Source organism: Bombyx mandarina, chromosome 22 (assembly GCF_030267445.1).
Source record: "Bombyx mandarina strain Sakado chromosome 22, ASM3026744v2".
Lineage (NCBI taxonomy): Eukaryota > Metazoa > Arthropoda > Insecta > Lepidoptera > Bombycidae > Bombyx > Bombyx mandarina.
The window spans coordinates 15,620,015-15,644,163 of record NC_143228.1 but is presented as its reverse complement, the minus strand read 5'-3'; the positions used below and the strand labels follow the sequence as shown (position 1 = coordinate 15,644,163).

Here is a 24,149-nt window from a genome sequence, read left to right as displayed (position 1 = left end):
TATTATATATTAATATATATATATATAATCTGAATCTCGGAAACGGCTCCAACGTTTTTCATAAAATTTAGTATACAGGGGATTTCGGGGACGATAAATCGATCTACCTACGATTTATTTTCAGAAAATGTTGTTTTATTCGTGTTTTCAATAATCAACTCTTCCCGACATCTATTGGCGAATAATAATACTATTTTTCTGGATTGAGGGCAATTAACCAAGATGGTCATCATCTAGTAATATTTAATAGAAGGAGACAGTACGGAGAACAAAAGCACAGATAAAGCAGTAGCAAGTTCAAACACAATAATAGAAAATAGACAAAAGCAATAGATCGCAACAAAGCAAGAGAGTACGCGTAAGTCGAGGAGTGACACAGTCTTAGCGTGGTGTTGATCAAACCCGACTGGCCGCGAGCGACGGCCGAGTCGTGTCGCAGGCGACGACCAGTACGTGCCTAGACTGCCTAGTTCTGTACATAGACTGGGTCTTTGCTGCATACTAGCAGTTGCGCCCGACTATGCTTGTGTAAATAATATAATTTTGAGTAGTGTTGTGAATGTATGGTTGTTTACAATTACAAAAAATTACAATTCCTTCACTAATTAATCGAAAGGAACTTCGTTCCATCCGGGTGCCCTTGACACCTCTGAAGTTTTTTTATTTATTTATTTGGGAAACCAACAGTATAATTCAAACAACACAATTCAGTTATAATATGTATTTAAAAAAATAGCTAAAACAATAACCAAACATGTTTCCACTATCAAAATTACATATAAGTAGAAAGTGAACAAACGAAGAAAAAAAAGAGAAATTTAGAAATTTAAGTTAACACAAAAAACAAAAGCAACACAATATGCACATATTATTATGTACATCAACTTACACTATAAAACTAAGTAATATTTATCGGACAAGCAAAAGATGCCAGCATTAGAGAACTTAGTATCATACAACCACTGAAGTACAAGGTCTATGCATACAACCTACAAGATCTACGGACAAAAGAGTTAGAAGCATATTTCGTTCAGAAAAAATAAAAAAGATAGAAGCATATTTCCTATAGTATACCTAGTGCCAAGGAAATATACAAGACGTTAGAGTTTTCAGAAATCCTCCATAAAATTATGGACACTCTAGCTGGCCACGCAATCAACGAAATAAGTGTTAAAAATGATAAAGATTTAAAATTATTATCTATTGAAGTTTTAGTGGGTTTTTTTACTTCGACTCCGCGATACTATCCGGTTGGTAAAGGGACCGTGAGTCATGGAATATCTTTATGAAGTTTAAGTGATTCATCAACTCTCCGGTGTGACTTCCAGTAATTTTTACCATGGTATGTCAAGAACGTAAATCTTCATGATTACCAATTAGAACCGATACATATTTGAAGACAACGATAAATAGAAAGCTTCTTTGAAAAACCGGTACGTACGTCACGGTAATCCTCTTATTGTGGTTCGTTCCTGATCCTGCGGACCGAATGGTAAACAGTCGACGTCGCCCCAAACACGTCATTTCGGATCCTCCCGATCCACTAACGTTGCTTTTAGGTACCTCAAGCACCGGTCACCGTTCTCGTCGAACCCGTCGCTTGCGATGCAGGACTCGGCGAGTAATCTTCTCAGTGGATCGCGTTTCTAATCCTGTAGTAGATTCTGCAAAGCACGGCTCTTGCTAGGGTTCGTGTTTGCAATAACGTCAGGTTTGAGCCCCGTGAGCTCACCTACTCACCCGGTGACGCCGATATGGTCCCTCAAGACCATCAGCTTAGATAAGAAATAAAAAAAAACATGTTGTTGCGGCTTCTATGCACATTATAATCCACACGACGGGACAACATTTAGCAGCTCTCGTGTCTTGTCGAATCCTCTGGATCAACTCTCGGCTTTTTAGGCTCTTCTAACGTCCAACCTAGTCCACTTTAGGTAGCCGAAGCTGACAGCACGCTGATGATGTAGTATGAAGACTGCAGTTGATCGTGTCGGGATTACCGTTTTGGGATTTAACGATAAAGGGATGATCTTCCACTGAGTGGGTCATATTGTTTGGTATACTGATGTTCCATAATGGGTTTTTTTCCTACCAATGCTCGTAGCCTTGAGGGGTTATACATCAGCTAGCTGAGTTTCTCGTCGGATTTTCTCAGCGGGTCGCGATTCTGATCTGGTAGTGGATTCAGTCGCGAAGCTCGCGAACACTTGAGTTATTAAGTCTCCTTTGGAGGCGCTCGGGCAGCTGTTAGCAAATCCCACCCCTCTTGGCTGAGCCTTTGCTCGCCCACCTGTCCTGGTGAAACTGGAAAGGTCTCTGGGCCAACAGTAATCCTTCAATTCTACAAAAAAAAAACGTGTGGATTGGTAGGGGCATTTGGAAACTTTTTTAGATACGGCCCCCTTGAAAACAAAGAGGGCTGAATCTCATTCGCGCGGTGTATATGAATCGTGACGGTCCGTGATTACCTAACGGACAGTTCGGTGATTATGTTTACGACACCCGAAAACAAAAAAAAAGATGTGTGGTGTCGTGGGACACCGGATGGGAACGAAGTTCCTTACTATAAGAATATTAATTTTAATTTCTATTCGAGGTATAAAGAAAATAAAACTGGAGGTTTCGCAACAACCCACGGTCATTCGGTAACGTGCGAACTTATTGTGGTACACTTCTTTCACGGTTGTTTGCATAAGAGTTAGTGTATTACGCAAACGAACGCTCTGAGATCGTGGTCAATGAGTGATAAAAAAATATGTTATTTTTTGTACGTTATTACAAAGTTGTCTTAAACTGTGTGCATTACTAATGAAACTCTTACGTTACGGACGTTTTTTCCTGGTTAGGGTACCCCTCCGCATCGTCCCATAAGGAACTTCGTTCCAAAAATACAATGAAGATTTATGTGCAGTACATTTTAATTCTACGTAAGAGGTATTTCATTAGTTATTTTAATTTTTTTCTTTATGGATATCTTTCCCGTAACGCCAATACAACCATCTGTAATAATAGAAAAAAAAAATTTTGGGGTATAATCCCATGCGGTCATTTGGTCCCAAATAAGAGTCAATGAAATCAAACTGGGAACTAGCGTCATAAATTTACAAGGATATAAATACTTAAATATCTTTAGCCATTTATTATACATATATATTAAATATACGGATATGGTATTATTACTTAGTCTGGCCATTTACAATTAAAAATAAACAAAATATTACATTTGAATTTGGAATCTGTCATTTTTATGTGATTGCTCATTGGGTTTTCTTATTTTGGCGCCAATACATTGTACAATATTTTGTGATATTAAAATGGAGTGGGGTGATAAAGAGAACCGAATCGCTGTGATTGCATTACACAAAGTAGGTATGGAGCCAAATGCAATTTTTAAACCTCCATACGCTTATATATTAAACACCAAGATAAAGATCACACGCATTTGTTCATCACATGAATGTTTTCCCGAAATGGGTATCGAAATTTAAACATTACATACCTATAGGTTTTAGTTTTTAAAATAATTTATTTATTTTTATTAATTAATTTATTTATTTGGTAAACCAACAGTACAATTCAAATATAATACAATTCAATTATAATATTTTAAAAAATAGCTAAAACAATAACTAAGCTAAAAGTGAACAAAGGAAGAAAAGAAAGAGAAATTTAGAAATTTAGGTTTACACAAAAAAAATAAAAGCAACACAATACACTTTTTACGTTGTAGTTGTCTATGGGCTCCAGTAGCCACTTAACACCAGGTGGGCTGTGAGCTCGTACACACATCAAAGAAACAAAAAAAAAAAAAACGCACATATGATTATGAACATCAACGTACACTATAAAACTAAATAATACTCATCTGACTAAATCACCTTATAAATATTCGAAAATAGCATTTCTATATGCTATAAGTGACAAGCAAAAGCTGTCAGCATTAGAGAACTTAGTATCATACAACCTACAAGATCTACGGACAAAAGAGTTAGAAGCATATTACATTAAGAAAGAAGCAAAAAGTTAGAAGCATATTTCGTATAGTTATATCTAGTGACAAGGAAATAAGATGTTAGAGTTTTCGGAAAAGCCTCCACAAAATTATGGACACTCTAGCTGGCCACGCAATCAACGAAATAATTGTTAAAAATGATAAAATTTTAAATCTATTTCAGTTTTAGTGGGTTTTTTACTTCAACTCAGACACTATATTATTTTATTTATTTTATTTTATTAGGAAGACAAACAGTGAACTTATACTATATAAAATCTAACCTTACAACTAAACACCATTTAAATGTCTCCGCGTTTAAATAACTACAAACGATTGAGGCGTCGCATCGCCTAGAATTAAATAATTAAAGTAAAACGTAAAACAAAAATAACAATAATTTGAGGGAAATAAAACAGAAGAACGTAGTAATTAGAAAATAATTAATTAAATATTTGCATTCAACCATCGACTGACTAATGTTCTCCTAATACTCTTAGTGGAAGTGTTGAAAATGTCCAGTTCAGGGCAGTCAGCTAGAGCATTGAAACTGTTAGCAGCTCTTATAAAGTATGCATTACGTCTGTACTTTGTACCACCACGAGGTACTCCGAGACGAGATGATTGACGGCTCTCACGCATTATGGATCTCTTTTTTTATTGCTTAGATGGGTGGACGAGCTCACAGCCCACCTTGTGTTAAGTGGTTACTGGAGCCCATAGATATCTACAATGTAAATGCGCCACCCACCTTGAGATATAAGTTCTAAGGTCTCAGTATAGTTACAACGGCTGCCCACCGTTTGAACCGAAACGCATTAGTGCTTCACGGCTGAAATAGGCAGGGTGGTGGTACCTATCAGTGCGGGCTCACAAGAGAAGTCGGAGCACGTTGCTAGAATTGGCGAGTGACTAAAGAGCTATTCCTCTGGGAGCCGTGCTTTTTGGTCGCTCGCCAAAGCTGCAGAAGGAAACTTTTGCAGGTCTAGTCTCCCACCACTACGCAAGTCCGATGACAGTCTGGCCCATAGTGCCAAAGAGAAGACTGACCTTCTGGTCAAACTCTTCGCCTCGAACTCGACTGTGGATGACGGGGGTGCCACACCACCGAACATCCCCCGGTGTGATAGTTCCCTGCCGGAGATCTGCTTCACACAGTGTGCAGTCAAGCGGGAACTCCGACTCCTGGACGTTCATAAGTCGAGTGGGCCAAACGGCATCCCTGCAGTGGTTCTAAAAACGTGCGCCCCTGAGCTGACACCTGCGCTAACGCGTTTGTACCGCCTCTCCTATTGCGCTAACAGGGTTCCGTCTTCATGGAAGACCGCCCACGTCCGCCCTATCCCCAACAAGGATGACCGGTCGGACCCATCGAGCTATAGGCCTATCGCGATAACTTCCTTGCTTTCCAAGGTGATGGAGCCAATAATAAATATACAACTCCTGAAGTATGTTGAAGATCGCCAGCTGATCAGTGACCGACAGTACGGTTTCCGTCACGGTCGCTCAGCTGGCGATATTCTTGTATACCTTACTCACAGGTGAACTGAAGCCTTGGAGAGCAAGGGCGAGGCTCTTGCTGTGAACCTTGATATCGCGAGGCCTTCGACAGGGTTTGGCATAGGGCACTTCTGTCGAAGCTACCATCTTACGGAATCCCCGAGGGTCTCTGCCAAGGGATCGCTAGCTTTTTGGATGGGCGAAGCATCACAGTCGTTGTAGACAGTGGCTGTTCTGGTACCATGACCATTAACGCTGGCGTTCCACAAGGTTCGGTGCTCTCCCCCATGCTTTTAATCCTATATATCAATTACATGCTGTCTATTGATAGCATGCATTGCTATGCGGATAACAGCACGGCGGATGCGCGATATTTTTTGCTTTGGTATTTGCTTTATATATTTGATTGAGCGATAATTGCTTTGGTACGTAAACCTCTAGTGTTTTGATAATAAATACTAAGCTTTACATTTGCCATTTGATAAGAATTTTAATACAATAGCTGTTATAAATCGCAATAAGCAATTTTAAATGTAATATTATAAACAATAATAAAGGATAATATAAATTGATTTTAATAAATGTACCAAGGTAATCATTTTTACGACCAAAGTAATTCAGTAAAATAAAACGATATTGTAGAAATAATGAATACCCAAATTCTAAAAGTAATACATATTTTTCTCCTACCTACGCCGAAAGTTCGGTTTTCCTCCCCCTGTACAGGGAAGAAAGTCGAACTTTTCCTCCCGCTGTACAGGGAAGAAAGTCGAACTTTTCCTCCCTGGGTACAAGTGCGCATGCACGTCAGTGTCTGTGTCTGCTCTCACGCACCTAAAATTCTCCGCCATTGTTGTGCTCGGGTAATTTGCAATATTGTGTTTAGTGTAAAAGTGAAATAAACAAAAGGCAATAAAATTTAATAGTGAAGTATTAAACAAAGATGAGTTCATCAGAAAGTTCTTATTCAATTAGTAGTTGTTTATTTAAAACTACTACCAATTGAATTACTAGGACATTTCCTCCCGCGTGTAAAATTTCAAACACGCGGGCAAATGTACTATTTCTGAATTTTACTAACGGTCTCCAGGATCCTGTAGGCTATCGGTGCGCCTCGAAAGATAGAGGTACATCGAGCCAAGTGTTGTAACGCACTCTTGGAGTCAGTCAGTGTTACAAAATTACCGTATTCAAATGACTCGACATAAGACACTGATTCTGCAATTACAATTACAATTATGATACTTTAGCTTTTAATTTAACTTAAATAGAACCTTGCGTCTGCGGGTTGAGCACTGCCAAGCTAGACCCGTCCCCTTCCTGCGATCCATCAGTATAAGTTAAATTGCATGTAGGTACTTTTTTTTAATTTTTTATTGCCCTTGTAGGCAGACGAGCATACGGCCCACCTGATGGTGAGTGGTTACCGTCGCCCATGGACTTCAACAATGCCAGGGGCAGAGCCAAGCCGCTGCCTACCGCTTAATACTCTCCATAAGCCTCGTTTGAATAAGGAGGACATGTCATAGCGTACATTTTACGAAATCACTATTATAATTACGTTTAGCCTTTCCCAAATCATCGATATTAACATTTTTCGCAACAACCCACGGTCATTCGGTAACGTGCGAACTTATTGTGGTACACTTCATTCACAGTTGTTTGCATAAGAGTTAGTCTATTGCGCAAACGATCGCTCTGGTCAATGAATCTGAATATCTTAAAAAGCATGAATTTTATATAAAGCGTGTTTTTTAGTTTTTTTAAACTATTATTTATTTTTCATTTTTTTAGTTGAATTTATAAATATTCAATTTTTATTTTTATTTTTTTTAAATATTGTATTGTCATCGGTCCTCGATAAATCTACAAAGTTTGAATGAAATCTGACCGTTTAAAGTGGGTCAAAATCGCGTCTAAAAATAAAGCGTGTAAAAAATATATTATTTTTTGTACGCTATTACAAAGTTAAGTCGTACACAGTGTGCATTACTAATTTGTACGTTATTAAGAAGTTAAGTCGTACACTGTGTACATTACTAATAAAACTCTTACGTTACGGACGTTTTTTCTCGGTTAGGGTACCCCTCCGCATCGTCCCTTAAGGAACTTCGTTCCAAACATACTATGAAGATTTATGTGCAGTACATTTTAATTCTACGGAAGAGGTATTTCATTAGTTATTTTAATATTTTCTTTATGTACATCTTTCCCGTGACGCCAATACAGCCATCTGCAGTAATAGAAAAAAAAAATTAGGGGAATATTCCCAAACGGTCATTTGGTCCCAAATTAGAGTAATGGAAACCAAACTGGTAACTAGCGACATAAATTTACAAGGATATAAATACTTAAATATATTTAACCATTTATTATACATATAAATATTAAATATGCGAATATGGTATTATTTTAATATACAATTTAAAAATCACATTATTCTCGTGATTAGACATTTCAATAAAAAAAACGGTTTAGTCATAGGGTGTATGGAAATACGGCATCATTTCCCGGCTCTTTATGACAGGGATTGTCAAAACGTTTTTTTTTCTAGTTACAGAGTATATTGCAAGCTATGCGTGCTCACGATTGACAATGGGATCTGATCTATGACCCATTGCGGCAGCTTACATTAGCGGAAGTTTAAAGTTGTATGAGAGTTTAACGTTTTTCACACTCACATGAATACGAAGAGGGCAGGAAGAGTCAGTGCTGCTCCGAGCAGGAATATTGCTCCCGGCAGGACGTCCATAGTAGCCGTATACAATTTTGTAAACATTGTAACGTATAATAATGGCAGCATGAGTTCAAGCTGACCGACTATTGAATTCAGTTTACCTATAGAGACAATAAATATTAATAAGCAATCACTGTTATATTTTAAAGGCTTAATCTCGCGTTTATTTAAGCCATAAAAATGGTACTGATGTTTAACGTCCTCGACATTAAAACTGAGAAATAGATTTAAAGGCATTTTATGATATGCAAAAGGTCTCGTGGTCGCAATCCGATGCGCTGGCCCGACCAAATCCGCACAACTCTGCATACAATAGTCTACGATGCCGCCGAGAACAGAGGAAGATAGCGAAACATCATCCAGAGAAGGATAATGGGAGGAGATAGTCACGACCCTCAGACATGAGGAATGCGATTCAGGGAGGAAGATGATATGCTAATGCTCACGCGCTCATTACTTTGTATTTGCAGTGCCATATAACATGAGGTTGACTCGCCCGGTTTCGCTGAGATAATCCCTTTATCGGCCGTCCAGAAGTCAAGTTGTTAATGTCCGCTGGTTCCGGTAACCCCTTATGTACCTACCGACCATGTCTAGATAACGGATAAAATTTGTATTGTAATTATTAAGTTTTTGCTGGTGGTAGGACGTCTTGTGAGTCCGCACGGGTAAGTCCCCCCACCCTGCCCATTTCTGGCGTGAAGTAGTAATGCGATTCGGTTTGAAGGGTGGGGCAGCCGTTGTAACTATACAGAGACCGTAGAACTCATATCTCAAGGTGGGTGGCGGCATTTACGTTGTTCATGTCTATGGGCTCTAGTAGACAAAAAAAAATTGTAAGGACTCTGACTTTAATTGGTTTTGACGTGATAACGTCTTATAAACCGATGAACACCGGCTGCACGCACAAAAAAGTGTCACGTTCTGCGTAAGCTTGAGCGTGCAAGTGAGAGCGCGGAACAAGCGATAGAGAGGCACGATTGGCCCAAGCGTTGGCTTGAGACATATGTATCTCTTCTCGCGTGACGTCAGAGCTAGCAATTCGAATAGTTCTGCTATTGAAGTTATCACGTAAAACTGTCGTCCGTAAACGGACCTTAAAGACAACCAATTATTTACCTATTTCATTTGACTCGACCAGCTTTGAATACATCGACTTTATTGCGAGCATTGCAGTTCCGTTCAGAATGTCCACAACCGGTGCTGGAAGAGAAATGTTTTTATTTGTGTAGACGTGTAGGTCAGATGGATTCACGGCCCAAGTGGAGTGGTTAATGAGTATATTGGCTCCACTTATGTTCCTTCTGAAAGTATTTTGGACTGTAGCTTCAGAAATGGCTATTCCTACTTTTAATACAACCTTTGACTTCTTCTTTTTTATCTTATCTTCATTGGCCGCATGTATCCCGTGGTAGCGTTCGAGTTAAGAGCCTATAGATATCATATAAGTCTTGGTATAGTTAACCAAGATGTTCATTATTGACCCTGATAGACCGTCAGACTCACAAAGTATGTGATGCAGCTTACATCTTCAAATTATTGAATCGGCTACTATAGCTACCTACCTTCTTTCTATGCTTACTAAATATTGCGAACTGAGATCCACTCTCAAAATAATATATTTTTTTAAATCGTTATTTACCAAAGATTCGATCTCAGTGTGTAGGAAATCGAGAATTATTTTTTCTTTTTCGGATCGGATGCAACAATAACTAATTACTCAACAGATATAAGATAGTAAAAAAAATGTGAGCCGTCACGGGACGCCTGGCAGATGTGAAACATCGACATTATTTTGTAAAAGTAATATGCAGAAAAGAACAGATTGTGATAGGAACTAAATATGTCATAATGATAAACTAAAATATTACGAAAACATAATTTGTTTTCAAGTAAAACACAGTTTATGTGTACTGTAGTAAACAACACTGTATACACTACGGAGTATACTCTATAGGTATCCGAGCTCAGTGTAGCGAGAGAGATGGCTTAGCGCCGGATCGAGTGGGAGAGAATCGCACAGTCGAGGCGACGCGTCGCCACGGCATGCGTCGCCACGGCATGCGTCGCCACGCCAGAAATCGGTTTTACGTGCGGCTATAGATGTTTCACATCAAAAACATTTGTTGCAGTTATGTCGGTTCATATTGCATTCGCGTTCTAGTAAATTGACGCTTGTGTGGCGTAAGTTACTGATTGCAATGTTGAAGATTTCAAATACAGAAATCACTGAATTTATTTTTCATATCTAATATTTATTACATCGGTTAATACAAGATTAGTCGCTTACCTATACATAAGATCTGCGCGTTCGGTGCGAAGCAATAGACATACGATGACGCAATCTTACTTATCGTAGCCGTGATTCCCAGCAGGGCGTCGTGCCACTTCAAGTACTTGCTCAACACAAATGCAGCGAATATTGTTCCTGGAATCAATTGAAACCTTAAGTGACTTACGCGTAGTACTTCTTCGAAGTTCAGTTTCGGCCACATAGTCATTTGTGAACGCATGACCTGGCACTAGGGCAGACTTCATCTCGGCTAACTCATTGTGCCGGACATCGATACTATTCGGCTCAATGACGATTATTCTAAAGATACCGCCGCGAATGAACTCTGTGTCCTGAATATTAAGGCAATATTTCTATTATTTTTTTAAAAAAGATTTGAAGGGCCCACTTCGGTAGAATGTTGCTTTATTTTTCGTTTCGCCGAACCTGATGAAGGCTGCGTAATATTAACTATATATGACTTTAAAGTTTATTTCATCTCTAGACTAAAGTTAGACCGTTTTAATCCAATTAAGTCTTAATTACTTAATTATTAATATTAGTAGAATTACGAGTTTGATGACCTTGTTTTCAGCACAACTTGTATGATTAAATTGATGTTATAAAATTTATATTTTACTGAATGTATCTCAGGGATCTGAGATAAATCGAATCGAAGATAGATTTTTTTAAAAATTCAATCAATCGATCGACCTAAGACATCGTTAGGCGTTTTTATCTGTTTGACGACGATATTCTGAACAATATTTACAGGAACGGTTGCTAGATACAAAATCAGATCATTCAATGCACTGGACAGCAATGACTTCTTGACCAAATCTTAGTTGTTCGGTTTTCAAAACGGTAGTATGTTTGATTGAATACAATCTGTGGCATAGCGATACATCGGGCATCGGGCATCACTAACCAAAAATAAGAATTCCGTTCCACAGAAATCTTTACTACGAGCGCAAGATTTCTGAGGGTTGGAATCATCGTCCGGTGAAGCTGGAATAACCTTACGAGGTAACCAACAGGGCTAAGACTCTCCAGGTGGTCTTAAAGTATTATGAACTAGCGGCCTGCCCCGGCTTCGCTCGGGTCTTTAACAAAAATTTTAAAATAAAAAATTATAATACACATACATGGACATGACGTGGGAGGAGCTAGAACAGACTGCCCAAGACCGATATAAATGGAAAAATTTGATTCGAGCCCTATACCCCAGCAGAGGGTAATAGGAAAGAATGATGATGATGAATACACATACATTAACCCTTATATTTGCGTCAGGTCTCTAAAAATTTAAAATTATAAAGATAGTTTGAATTTTTTTTTTAATAAACTTTTATTTTCATTTATATAATATTTATTTTTATCTATTTTTTTAATATTTTTATATTATCATTTTTCCAATTTTCGTAAAAAGGTCATAAATACAAAACAAAAGCCATTGAGTTTATTGAGTCACAATTTCCTTGTATTGGCTGAGCCCTTGCTCGCCCACCTGTCCTTGTGAAACTGGAAAGGCCTCCGGACCACCAGTAAACCCACAATTATAAAAAAGCTTGCAATTATATAAATTATAAAAAACGATATTTGACGTTGTTTTATTTTTTTTTAAATAAATGAACACTTATTGAGGCATAACTATAATAGTCAGACATATGCTGTCGCTACACTTTTTGCAAATGTGTGTTCTACAAAGTCGTAGTACATTATTTTAATCTATCATCAATAGTTTTCGCAGCGCATGCGATGTAAAGAATATTTTAGAGAATTTTTTTACACTTTGCCTTACATTATTGGAGTTTTAGTAAGGACCCCAATTTTTTTAAACAAATATATAGCCTACGTCACTCAGGGATAGTGCAGCTTCCAAACAGTGAAAGAATTTTTTAAATCGGTTCAGTAGTTTTGGAACCTATTCAATACAAACAAACAAACAAACAAATCTTTCCTCTTTATAATATTATTATTATAGTATAGACAAGCAACGATAGCGTGATTCACATGTAGAAGCTTCGTGTCGTGGCATCGGCTGGCAAGGTTATGGCCTCAATATTTTGGAACACAGAAGGGAGGGATATTGTTGATTGATTACTTGAAGCGTGGAACCACTGTTACAGGCCAATATTATGCAGCTTTAATTCCCAAGTTGAGGAAAGTCATCAAAGAGACAAGGAGAGGGAAACTTCGAAGGGGCGTGCTGTTTCATCACGACAATACCTGCGCACAGGTCGGCTGTTGCGATGGCTGCCATTCGGCAGGTTCGCGTCGAATTGGTTTTTTTCGTACCATAGAGTATGTCGTTTTCAGTACTTTTTGATCCTTTCTCGTACAATACCGCAGTACCCATAGCAGATTCGAAAACGGACGCGAACTCCGATAAGCTCTCCGACAAATATTACACTTTTATTGTTTATTCTTCACTGACTTGGCTCATAATAAAACAGTGCACACCAGCTTAGGCTTTCAATACAGCTTGCGAGAATGCTGTGGCTCTTTCTCCGGTGACGCCCACGGGAAGAGAAGAAGTGGCGTTGCCCCAAGTCACTTTACAGAGCTCTAAGTTCTATTATGGTTTTCGGTTATCTTTTCGAAAAGATCCGGCAAGAAACCCAGTGGGTTCTGTCTATGGGTTAGTTCGCTCGTCGAACTCTTCGTCGTAATTGACAAGTTCGACGAGGATGGAGACCGGTGCTTGAGGGACCTAACAAGCCTCGAGAGTAACTCCGACAAGACACGTTTCGGGCGATGGCGGCTTTGCGTTGCCCCGTCACGGTCGGATAAGAAACGTGTCCAATAGACTGGATCAAACACTAAAAAGACTGCCGCGCCGCTTATCTTCAATGAAGTTAGTTCTTTTTTTCCATTTTCATTTCGTTCTCCCCTGAGCCTGTATCTTCATATCTTCGAGCGATGGCGGCTTTGCGTTGTGCCGTTGCGGTCGGATAAGCCGGTATACCTGGGCTATTTTTGCGTAATACATATATGTAAATACTTACCAATCGCGGTGACAATAAATTTATAAGTCTGGAACAAGCTTAACTGCATCTCGTCCCAGTTAAATCTGTGTCTAAGCGACAAGGGCAGAACTGGGACTTCACCTGGAATTTGTAATTACACATTTTCAATGTAAGCAAATAAAAATAACTCGTGGGATAGTTTCTCAATGGGTCGCGTTTCTGATTCGGTACTAGATTTTTTTTAACTTTTTTATAACGCTTAGATGGGTGGACGAGCTCACGGCCCACCTGGTGTTAAGTGGTTACTAGAGCCCATAGACATCTACAACGTAAATGCCACCACCCACCTCGAGACATGAGTCCAAAGTTTTCAGTTTTGACAGTACAAGGGCTGCCCCGCCTTTCAAACCGAAATGCATTACTGCTTCCCGGCAGAAATAGGCACGGTAGTGGTACCTACCCGTGCAGCCTCTCAAGATGTCCTACCACCACGCACTTTATAAATTTGCGGGTTTGATTTTTATTACACGATGCTATTCCTTCACCGTGGAAGTCAATTGTGAACATTTGCTAAGTACGTATTTCATTGGAAAAATTGGCACCTCCCGGCAGGATTCGAACACCGATGCATACGAATGAACCGGACGTCTTATCCACGTTAAGGCCACTACGACTTCAAAATTTCAAGATTCTGCGGAGCACTGCCCTTGCTAGGGCTAGTGCTAGCAACGCCCCCAACTTACGTCTCAAGGCTACGAGCTTAGGTAGGATTTGATGTTAAGTGGCCTCCGGAGATATCACCTCGTAAAGGCCGCTATTTAATAATCTGATACCAGCTTATTAATATTAATAGTATGAAGTAACAAATACTATTAATTTTTTTTTTACTTCAACGATCAACTTACCAAGTACAGGTCCATACAACAAACAAGCCGTTATAAGTAAAACTATTAAATACAAACGGCGGTTGTCTTCAGTCTTCTTAGATATCAATTTGAAGGAATCATCCATTGTTTTAACATCGAAGAACTCTTTCAAAAAATGGCAGCAGCCTTTGTTGTCGTACTGAAAGAGTTTTTGACAATTGTTTAGTGCATTTCAATGATCCTCCACTAGTACCTCATTTACGAACGAGTTGACCAGGCATTTGTTAAGTTTTATAAGTTAATATCAAAAATCATTGAAGACAATTGAACTGGAGGTCATGAAGACGGGCAGTCTCGGCAAAGCAGCCGATTTAAATTATTTTTTTGTTGCTATATTTATTTCTTTTTTTGATATTTTAATTAGCATTTATTTCCTTTAAAAGGTCATACATACAAAACAAATGCTATTGAATTGATTGAGTCAGAGCTTTCTTGCAAACGATATTTGAAGTTACTTCTTACTTCGGGGGTCGTCGTACCCCCTTACGGGGGCACGGAACGGGCCTCGGGGCGAACCCCACTACCAGGGCAGAAGCTCCCTGCCACACAGAGCAGGGGTGGAGTGTAAGCAAGACGGGATGTGGGGGGGCTGTTCGCAGCGTGTACGGCTGCAGAGCATCGACAAATATATATACATATATATAATACGATGGGCTAGTTTGGTGACGGCATGATGCCCGTGGAGAAGTCACCCCGGCGCCGGCCGCTGTCCTCTGCTTCCTAATGTATTTTTTTTTTTCACTTGGAACTACAGACTAACTAAACTAACTATAACTACTATGTACAATACAGGGACAACAGTCAGCACCGTGGGGCCCGCCACCGGCTCCAGGCCGCGGCCCCACCTCTACAAACCAGAGGGGGGGCCGCGGCACTAGTTAGGCGCTCACCCGCTCAGGGCTCACCAGAAGGGGAAGACCGTCGCGGGGGGGACCGACGTTATAACACTCCCCAGACGGGGGAGTGGTCCATCCACGCGGGTGGTGCAATGGGTCCCCATAGGGGGGCACCCCAACAATGTGGGGGGAAATGACGAGTGTGGACAGCTCAGTCCCATGGGGGCACTCATTATGAGCACTCCCATATCACTCCGGTTATCTTGCAAGGGGTTCTAGTAGCTCCCTTGGTAGCGCCCGACCATCAGGTGGTCTGGCGTGCAAGGGAGCTAAATTGCGGAGATGCCCTTGGGGTCCACCGTCAGCCGAGCGACTCCACATCTAGATTCCGGGCTATTACGTAATTTATGACGTAACTGCCTGCTCCTAGTATCGCGCGAAGACCCAGATTTTGTGGTACCTGCCCGCGCGGACTCTCAAGAGGTCCTACCACCAGTAGTTACGCAAGTTATAATTTTTTCTTTTTGGTCAGGATGAAATCTCGCCGGACTTCCGCCCTTCACTGGGGATGACGGGCGGGGTATGTCAGAGTCGAACTGACTAAAACCTCCTGTCGCTCAACAACCAACGTCCAAACCTCGCATTGTGGAGAGACATGCGAGTGGTGGTCGTATATTAGGCTGACACACATCCAAACGCATTGAAACGACGGCTATCCTACTTAATCGTATCGTTTAAGCGGCTCATTGCCTTTCTGCAGAAATAGGCATGATAGGCAGAACTAGTCGCACGACATCTGACTACAATAAGCTAGGTTTTTTAATTTTTCCTAAATTAATTAATTATATATTATCATTAAACATTATGTCTTATATTAATTTAATTAGCAATTTAATTATTTAGTTAATAAAATACGTACGGCTTGATTTAGTCAATGTTTGAAAGTGTGTGATAAAACTCACGCAAAATACATTATTCCATAGCGAAACTCAACAATAAAAATTACAAGTCTTTGAATAAGTAGGTAAAATACGCAGAAGAGTATGTTTCTTTAACAGTTTTAGCGTCGTGGTTCGGTAGGCACGCGTAGCTTTTAGTTAAAATACTGTATAATAGATTTGTAAATTTAGGGCAGATTGATGTCATACGAAAATGGCGACTCATGTATTTCTTGCTAAATGTTAGAGTTAGCATATTTTCCAATACGTACTTTCGATGATGACGCACGACCTTGTGGTCACGGACGGTACTGACGTTAATTGATTTCGTAAATGTGATGTTTGCAGTCCACATCTCTTGTCAGTACTTTCTATCAACCTATTCCAGCGGTATGTTATTAACGAGAAGCGAAAAGAAATAATTACTCACCGTCATAATTTGCTCTTTAGTCCTCAATGGGTCCTTTATCCTGAATGTCACATACAAAACGTTTATAAAGAGCAAAAAAAGTGCTGTTCCATATATGGCATAGTACCTAAGATCCCTCAACACTATCCCGGATAACGCCAAACCTAGTGGCATTCCGGCAAACGTACCCAAATTGAGGAGTGCCAACCTCTGAGTTCTGTTTTCCGAGCTAGTTATATCGCAGATATAGTTGAACATCTCCAAGAACATTATGGTTGTGCCCCCAGTGATCCCCGAGAAGAATGTATCAAAGAATATGAAAGCCTCAAGCGGGATTTCATAGAAGAATACCACGTTTAAGATGTTGCTGATGCATTGGAGAGTTTCGCCGATTATGGGAACTAGAATGATGGCTTTTCTTCTGCCTGTCTTGTCGCTCCAGCCTCCAGAAAACAGCAGCATAGGAAGCGGTAATACGGACTGCAAAGTGCTTCTCCACGTTAGCTGAGCAGAATAATGCTCCTGGACTATTCTCTCGTAATCAGTGAAGTTATTCGATTGGTTTTGTGCTCTAAGTGAATCACAGATAGCATCTTCGAGTCTTAGACTTACTCTACAAGCTTTTTCTAAGCCTAAAGTCTGTGTCGACATAGATGACAGTATACTAACGAATAATACTATGAACGCCACTGGTTCTATTGTAATAAAGCCAGTTTTCTTTTTGATTGCAACATTATTCGGAGTGTTCTGAGCTTCTGTTTCTTGTATAGATATTTCTTCATTTAGTGTTGTGGCCATTTTGCATTATTATAATATTTCTATTATGTTATAAATAATGCCACCTTTAAGTCACACCTTTCAAAACGTAATTGTATTGTTTATAATTAGAGGTAAATATAAAATGAAAGTATTGATCAATATATTACGGGTCCATTGTATTTTAAACAGTAATAGATACGAGATTTCACTGAAGTTATATTTTCTGTAGAATACTAGTGATCAAGTCCACAAGTTATCTGATTATAATGATAAAGTGGAATAAATGTCTATGAAGTTTTTTGTGATATGGATAATTGTATATGTGGTTACTGATTTATGTATTAAATATCAGCAATTGTATTTTACTCGCGATATTTGCATTTTATTATGTTTTTTTAGTTTGAAATGTTCTTTTTTTTTCGGTAATTTCTGTTTTTTTTTTCGTTCAATGTTTATTGAACGTTTTTAGGGTTGTGGTAAAAATGAAAAAATAAGTAAAAATACTTAAAACTATTAATACGGTTTTTTTTTTACGTTTCCTATTTACGATTTTTTTGTCACTAGGGGTCCCGCAGTAGTCGAAATTCGACTACAATTAATTGAAATTATAAGTTTAAACATTATTATGGTTCTATTGTCAAACACTATTATAATTCGATAATATAAACACAGTATTCGCTAAAACTGCACTATAGATCAATAATATTAAAAATAAACAATATTAATCTATTCTCAATTCGACCACAAAGAAACATAACAAAAGTTTCCCAATTGACAGTAAACAAAGAGTATATTTCTATGTATGTGTTGTGTCAAATACATGGTAGTGTGTGTAATGCTTTCTTTATTGGTTTAAAGTGTTTTTTATGCAAAATATTAGCATTCTGTACTTCTCTATATTCTCAATAAGTATAGGAAATTTCATACTCCTCCGTCCGGGCAATTTTCGTAAAAAGGGGTATAAAGTTTTTGCTTCACGCATTAATGTATAGATTTTATTGTTTCTGAAGTATCGAAAACTTTTGTTTTCGTGGTCGTGGTCATAATGTGACCTACTGAGACTATTTAATAGTCTTTGAAAATCAAACAGAGAGTAATAATAAAAAGGCGGGGCTAAACCATAAAAGTACTTCTAATGATGTCTACAAAAATTAAATTTTAAGAGACAGATCACTCGTAGCATTATCTGGACTATGGGAACAAGGTATCGATACACACACATGCTTATAGATTAATATCGTACCTACTTACACACATATATTAAACACCCAGATAAACATCACACGCATCTGTTCATCACATGAATGTTTTCCCGAAATGGGTATCCAAATTTAAACATTACATACTTATAGGTTTTAGTTTTTAAAATAATTTATTTATTTTAATTAATTTATTTATTTGGGAAACCAAAAGTACAATTCGAACATATAATATTTAAAAAAATTGCTAAAACAATCACCAAACATTTGTTTCGACCATCAAAATTACATATAAGTGTCACACACAAAAAAGTGAACAAAGGAAGAAAAAAATATATTTAAGTTTACACAAAAAACAAAAGCAACACAATACGCACATATTATTATGCACATCAACGTACACTATAAAACTAAGTAATATTCATCGGACTAAATCACCTTATAAATATTCCAAAATAGCATTTCTATATGCTACAAGTGACAAGCAAAAGATGTCAGCATTAGAGAACTTAGTATCATACAACCTACAAGATCTACGGACAAAAGAGTTGAAGCAGGTTAAGAAGCACATTAAGAAAGAAGCAAAAAGTTAGAAGCATATTTCGTATAGTTATATCTAGTGACAAGGAAATATACAAGATTTTAGAGTTTTCTAAAATCCTCCATAAAATTATGGACACTCTAGCCCTCCACGCAATCAATGATCTAAAGTGCTCAAAATGATAAAGATTTGAGATTATTATCTATTGAAGTTTTTGTGGGTTTTTTTTACTTCCGATACTATTCTGTTGATAAATGGACCGTGAGTTATGTAACATCTTTTATTCATCAAGTCTCCGGTGTGACTACCAGTAATTTTTACCGTGGCATGTCAGGAACGTAAATCTTTACGATTACCTCCAATTGGAACCGATACGCAAGTATCTGAAGACAATGTTAGTTTTTTTTTGTTTTTTTTTATTGCCTTTGTAGGCAGACGAGCATACGGCCCACCTGATGGTAAGTGGTCACCGTCGCTCATGGACGTCAGCAATGCCAGGGGCAAAGCCAAGCCGCTGCCTACCATTAATAGATACCATTATAGAAAGATAGAAAGCTTCTTTGAAAAAGCGGTACCTACGTCATGGAAATCCTCTTATTGTGGTTCATTTCCGATCCTGCGGACCGAATGGTAAACAGTCGACGTCGCCCAAAACATATAAATATTTTAATACAAGGTATGAATTTGAGACTATATGTCGAATAAATAACATAGACTTTAAAGATTGCAATGAAATTATAAAAAAATAGGAAACATTTAATAAATTAATCATACATTTAAATGAAATTATTTATAGTCTCAAAAAAATTAATAACACTTACATATAATTCAATGCACTGTGTTTTACATTTACTATACATGTTTTTCTTTTTTTTTTTTAACTCTTTTATTTTCTTTTTACAATTTTACAAAACATTATATTAACCATTTACAAATTTACATGACATCTTAGTTGCTTTCATTTACATATAAATTTATATATTATATTTATATATTGTTCTACTCAAAACCCCCTTATCGTATATTATTTTACCTCTCATTATAATCATTGTATTCAAATATTTAAATACCTATGCATCTTGTTAAATTTCGAAGTAGTCAATAGCGTCGAAATTTAATAAAAGTATCCATCAGCTTTTATAAAATAAAAAAAAACAGTAGTCCTACAGCAGTACTTCGTAGAATCTACCACCGGATGGGAAATGCAACCCATTGAGAAGAACCAGCGAGAAACACAGTGGATTGTGTGATCGAACACAAGATACTTGACAGATGCCTGAATCTCGCTTACGACATTTTCAAGATAAGCTTGCATATATACAAGTTCCGAACAACAACATTCGGACCATCGGTCTACCGAGCAAATGTCACCCGCTCGGTGGAAGATTTTCCCTTTGTCGTATACCTACAGAGTAACCCTAGCAAGAGCAGTTCTCTGCGAGAAACTCAGTGGGCAATCAAACAACGTTCATAAGCCGACATACGTATTGCTATTTTATTACGTGTCACTGAGCTCAGCTTCCGAATATATTTGTTCATAATAATACATAAAGGCGAATTTACATTACGAAGTTAGTGGCATGAAATTAATTTCGTAACATTAGTTTTACCAACAATGGCGCCGTTAGCATCAAAGCTATATTTTGCTATATTCAATGTAGCTAAAGAAATGCCTATAGACCTATAAACTTAAAAAAAGGCTATCAACAAAAAAAAAGTTGGTAGATTCGAGGATGGTCAACAAGAAGGCATTTAGGTGCAATGAAGTTAGTCTCTGAATTAGCAGATGAAGATCCTGAGAGCAATAAAAACTATTTTCGAATGAGTGAATTTTATTTTTTACTGTAGGTGTTTCCGGTCCCATAGACACCCTTGTCGCTGATATTCATTAATAAGATCTATTTTATTTTTCTGTACTCCATCGTTGGTTTGCCATTTTCAACGCTTGAAGCGCGTCCGAACTAATAAAACACACGTCCGCACAGCGCAGGCCCTTTCGCGACATTAGTTTCACGTCGCGTCTACACTATGAAATTAGTTGCATGAACTCACTAATTTCACCAAAAAATCGCGCAGGGCACGAAACTAATTTGCTTGCATGAAATTAATGCATGCATTACGAAAGTATTAAATTACACGTGAAACTGTTGGTAAAACTAATGTCAGGAAATTAGTTTCATGCCACTAATTTCGTAATGTAAATTCGCCTTTAACTCCGCATAACTGTCGATAATTATTGCAAATCTTAACGCAATTGTGCGTTCCGAGGACTTCCTTTCAACCCAACCCAAGGATCATCCTTGGGTTTAGCGAACCTGATCGATCTTTGAAAGATGGTTGGTACGGAAATCGACGGATTAACGTTGTTATAAACCCACCGAGATGGGCACAAAAATATTATAGACTCATTTGAGTGTTCCTCTCCACGGAAATCTTTAGTAAAAGGCGAAAGATTTATACGTGTTGAAGGGAAACCAGAGATGCGAGATTTTAAATTTCTAGAGCTTATAAATAATTTTTGACAAATAACGATAGCGCGATTCAAATGTACATACAGCGCCACCTATTGATACGATTAAAAACTATTAAGCTCCACAATGTCTTGACGTCATCACACATGAAGCAGGTGTACAGAGTATTGCGTATAGCACACGGATGAGTAACTTCACGTCTTTATTTAATATATTCACATATATAGTTTGTCGCGGGGGTCATTGTCTTTTTCCCTATAACTACTGCTCTTTGAGATTTTAGATTGGCCCACAAAACATTGGATAGACAGATTGCAAACGAGATAAATTAACATATTTTCTGTAATAACGCTTTAAATAATATTATTTAAATAGTCGAAGTATTCATAGCGGTATTTGTTTTTGTTTGGTGACTATTCATGTGCTCTAGGGTTATCAACAAAAACATTGGAAACAGTTTCTTTTTTATCACTTTTACGAAAAGAAAGAATTCAATACATGAATCTAAATCTTAAGCTGTCTGTTGTTATGGTCAAATCGATGCCTCCAATGAACACTACTCTAACTCAAAATTTTGAAATTTTCGTTTTTCACGCAAATCGCTTCACTATGTTAAAATTATTACAATTAATCATTATTGATGGCGTTCGAAACAAGAGTAAATCAGCTAGTTACACAAAAAAAAAACCATAAATATATCTGCAATAATAAAGATTTTATCAACTTTTTTCGTTTAAACGCTCCTCCTGTAAATCTACGAATTTGGAGTTAGCGTAGTTTTCCTTGGAGTCATCGAAATTAGGTCGCTAATGATAATTTAACCAAATGACGTGAGTTTTTTGTACACCTAGGCAGCCCTTTGTAGTGTTTCCAGTAACAGATAGTTATATTATTAATTATTCGTCTTCTTCAGAGTCGGTATCTTCATTTCCGAAGGTCGCGTCTAATTTGAGGACTGTTCCGTGTTTATTCGTTGCACAATCTTTTTCCACGTGCCCTATCTTCGGCATTATGTAGTGCTTCAGGTGTAGGAATGCCGGTGAGTGATGCTATCAGTTTTGAATAACGGGCAGGTGATCGACCACCTGGTCTTTTTCCGTAGACACGGTCTACTACTATCTCAGCGGGGTATTCCGGAACACCAGCGGCACCGCCTGGAGCGGCCTGTCCGGCTGCCGTACCGAGACGGCCGACGTAGAATCGTTAAAAACCAACATCTGCAGACCGTCATGTCCCACATACCCCGCGCGTCCCCTAGGCGCGGGGACCTCGTAGGAGGTTCGGCATCCGGCCCAAAAAAAATAAGGTAAATGGCCTACTACTATCAGCTTATCGAGGTTGTCAGGATTTTTGCGAGCAATGTGTCCAAAGTAGTTAAGTATGCAATGCTAACAGATTTAAAAAAAAAGCTAAGGATGCTAAATTGGCACCGGAGTCCATAGACATTATCAAGATAAATGCCACCCCCACCTTGAGACGAGAATCTAAGTTCGTAATAGTACAACGGCATCACGGCTTCTGCCAATGGGCAGGGTGGTGGTACCTGTCCATATAGGCTCAGACGACGCCTCACCACCTGTTAAATATAGTATTAAAAGTAGCACTTAGAGACAGTAGTAGCAGTAGCAATATCAATAGTAGATTGCTGTTTATTTTGATCGGTGAGTCGGCGTTGAGTAATACACTTGTCACTAGGTTTATCGCTCAAAATTTCGACGAACGCCTTATCCTAATCCTGAAGTATTAGCCGATAGCCATCACAGAAATGAGAATGAATGCCTAAATCTCTTTAGTGGTATTTTCAAGAAGATTTCATATATACAAGTTCCGAACAATAAATAACACTCGGACCGTTGGTTTACCCAGCAATTTCACCCGCATGTTAGAAGATTTTCTCTTTGTACTCCCAGGAACTGCTATGACGTAAGATAAATTATATAGATATAATAAAATAGAAGGCGTTTATCTGTCTATCTTTCAGCCTACAGACGACTACAGATGTCCAGTAGCATAGGCTTCCCCCAAGCCTCACCACGACGACCGCCTTCCGCCACTTGTGTCCAGTGGATTCAACAGGTCTTTGGTCTACAGTATGGGAGGTCCACCCACGCTACGTCTTCCGGTACTCAGTAACTACTCGAGAACTTTTCGGCCCCAGCGGTGATCAGTTCTACGAGCAAAGTGTCCTGCCCACTACCACTTCAACCTCGCAATCCTTTGGACTGTGTCGATTATCTGTATTGCGAATGTTCTCATTTCTGATCTAATCTTGCAAAGAAATTCCGAGTCTTGAGAGATAAGGCCCATTGTGAGGCGAACACATTATTTTTTCTTATTTTTTTATTTATTCCTTAGATGGGTGAACGAGCTCACAGCCCACCTGTTGTTAAATGGTTACTGGAGCCCATAGACATCTACAACGTAAATGCGCCACCTACCTTGAGATATAAATAAGTTCTAAGGTCTCAAGATAGTTACAACGGCTACCCCATCCTTCAAACCGAAATGCATTACCCGTGCGGACTCACAAGTGGTCCTGCCACCAGTAAAATTACTTATGTATATATTTACATAGACTCAAATTCGGTACAATCAAACATC

At 38.5% G+C, this 24,149-nt stretch overlaps 1 protein-coding gene and 1 non-coding gene across 2 annotated transcripts; both read right to left on the bottom strand.

Moving 5' to 3' along the window:
- Nucleotides 1-7,520: 7,520 nt before the first annotated feature.
- Nucleotides 7,521-17,500, bottom strand: LOC114240099 (lysosomal proton-coupled steroid conjugate and bile acid symporter SLC46A3-like). The gene is made up of 6 exons (XM_089736995.1): nt 16,600-17,500; nt 14,375-14,534; nt 13,509-13,610; nt 10,519-10,656; nt 8,173-8,329; nt 7,521-7,724 (listed from the first exon to the last, which is right to left on the bottom strand). The coding sequence occupies exons 1-6, from the start codon at nt 17,374-17,376 to the stop codon at nt 7,649-7,651; spliced, it is 1,410 nt and encodes a 469-aa protein (XP_089593121.1). The 5' UTR covers nt 17,377-17,500; the 3' UTR covers nt 7,521-7,648.
- A 3,948-nt stretch (nt 17,501-21,448) lies between these two features.
- LOC114240235 (U5 spliceosomal RNA) lies at nt 21,449-21,560 on the bottom strand. Its single transcript, XR_003624496.2, has one exon. It is a non-coding gene; the product is annotated as a U5 spliceosomal RNA (small nuclear RNA).
- Between the last annotated feature and the right edge of the window lie 2,589 nt (nt 21,561-24,149).

What these genes read in the sequence shown, in the direction of transcription:
- LOC114240099 (XM_089736995.1), bottom strand. Translation starts at nt 17,376, where the DNA reads ATGGCCACAACACTAAATGAAGAAATATCTATACAAGAAACAGAAGCT. An exon ending in CTAAAGAGCAAATTATGACG is followed by an intron (nt 14,535 to 16,599) that starts GTGAGTAATTAT and finishes AAACTCTTTCAG; the next exon opens with TACGACAACAAAGGCTGCTG. An exon ending in CCTGCCCTCTTCGTATTCAT is followed by an intron (nt 7,725 to 8,172) that starts GTGAGTGTGAAA and finishes CTATTACTGCAG; the next exon opens with ATGGCTGTATTGGCGTCACG.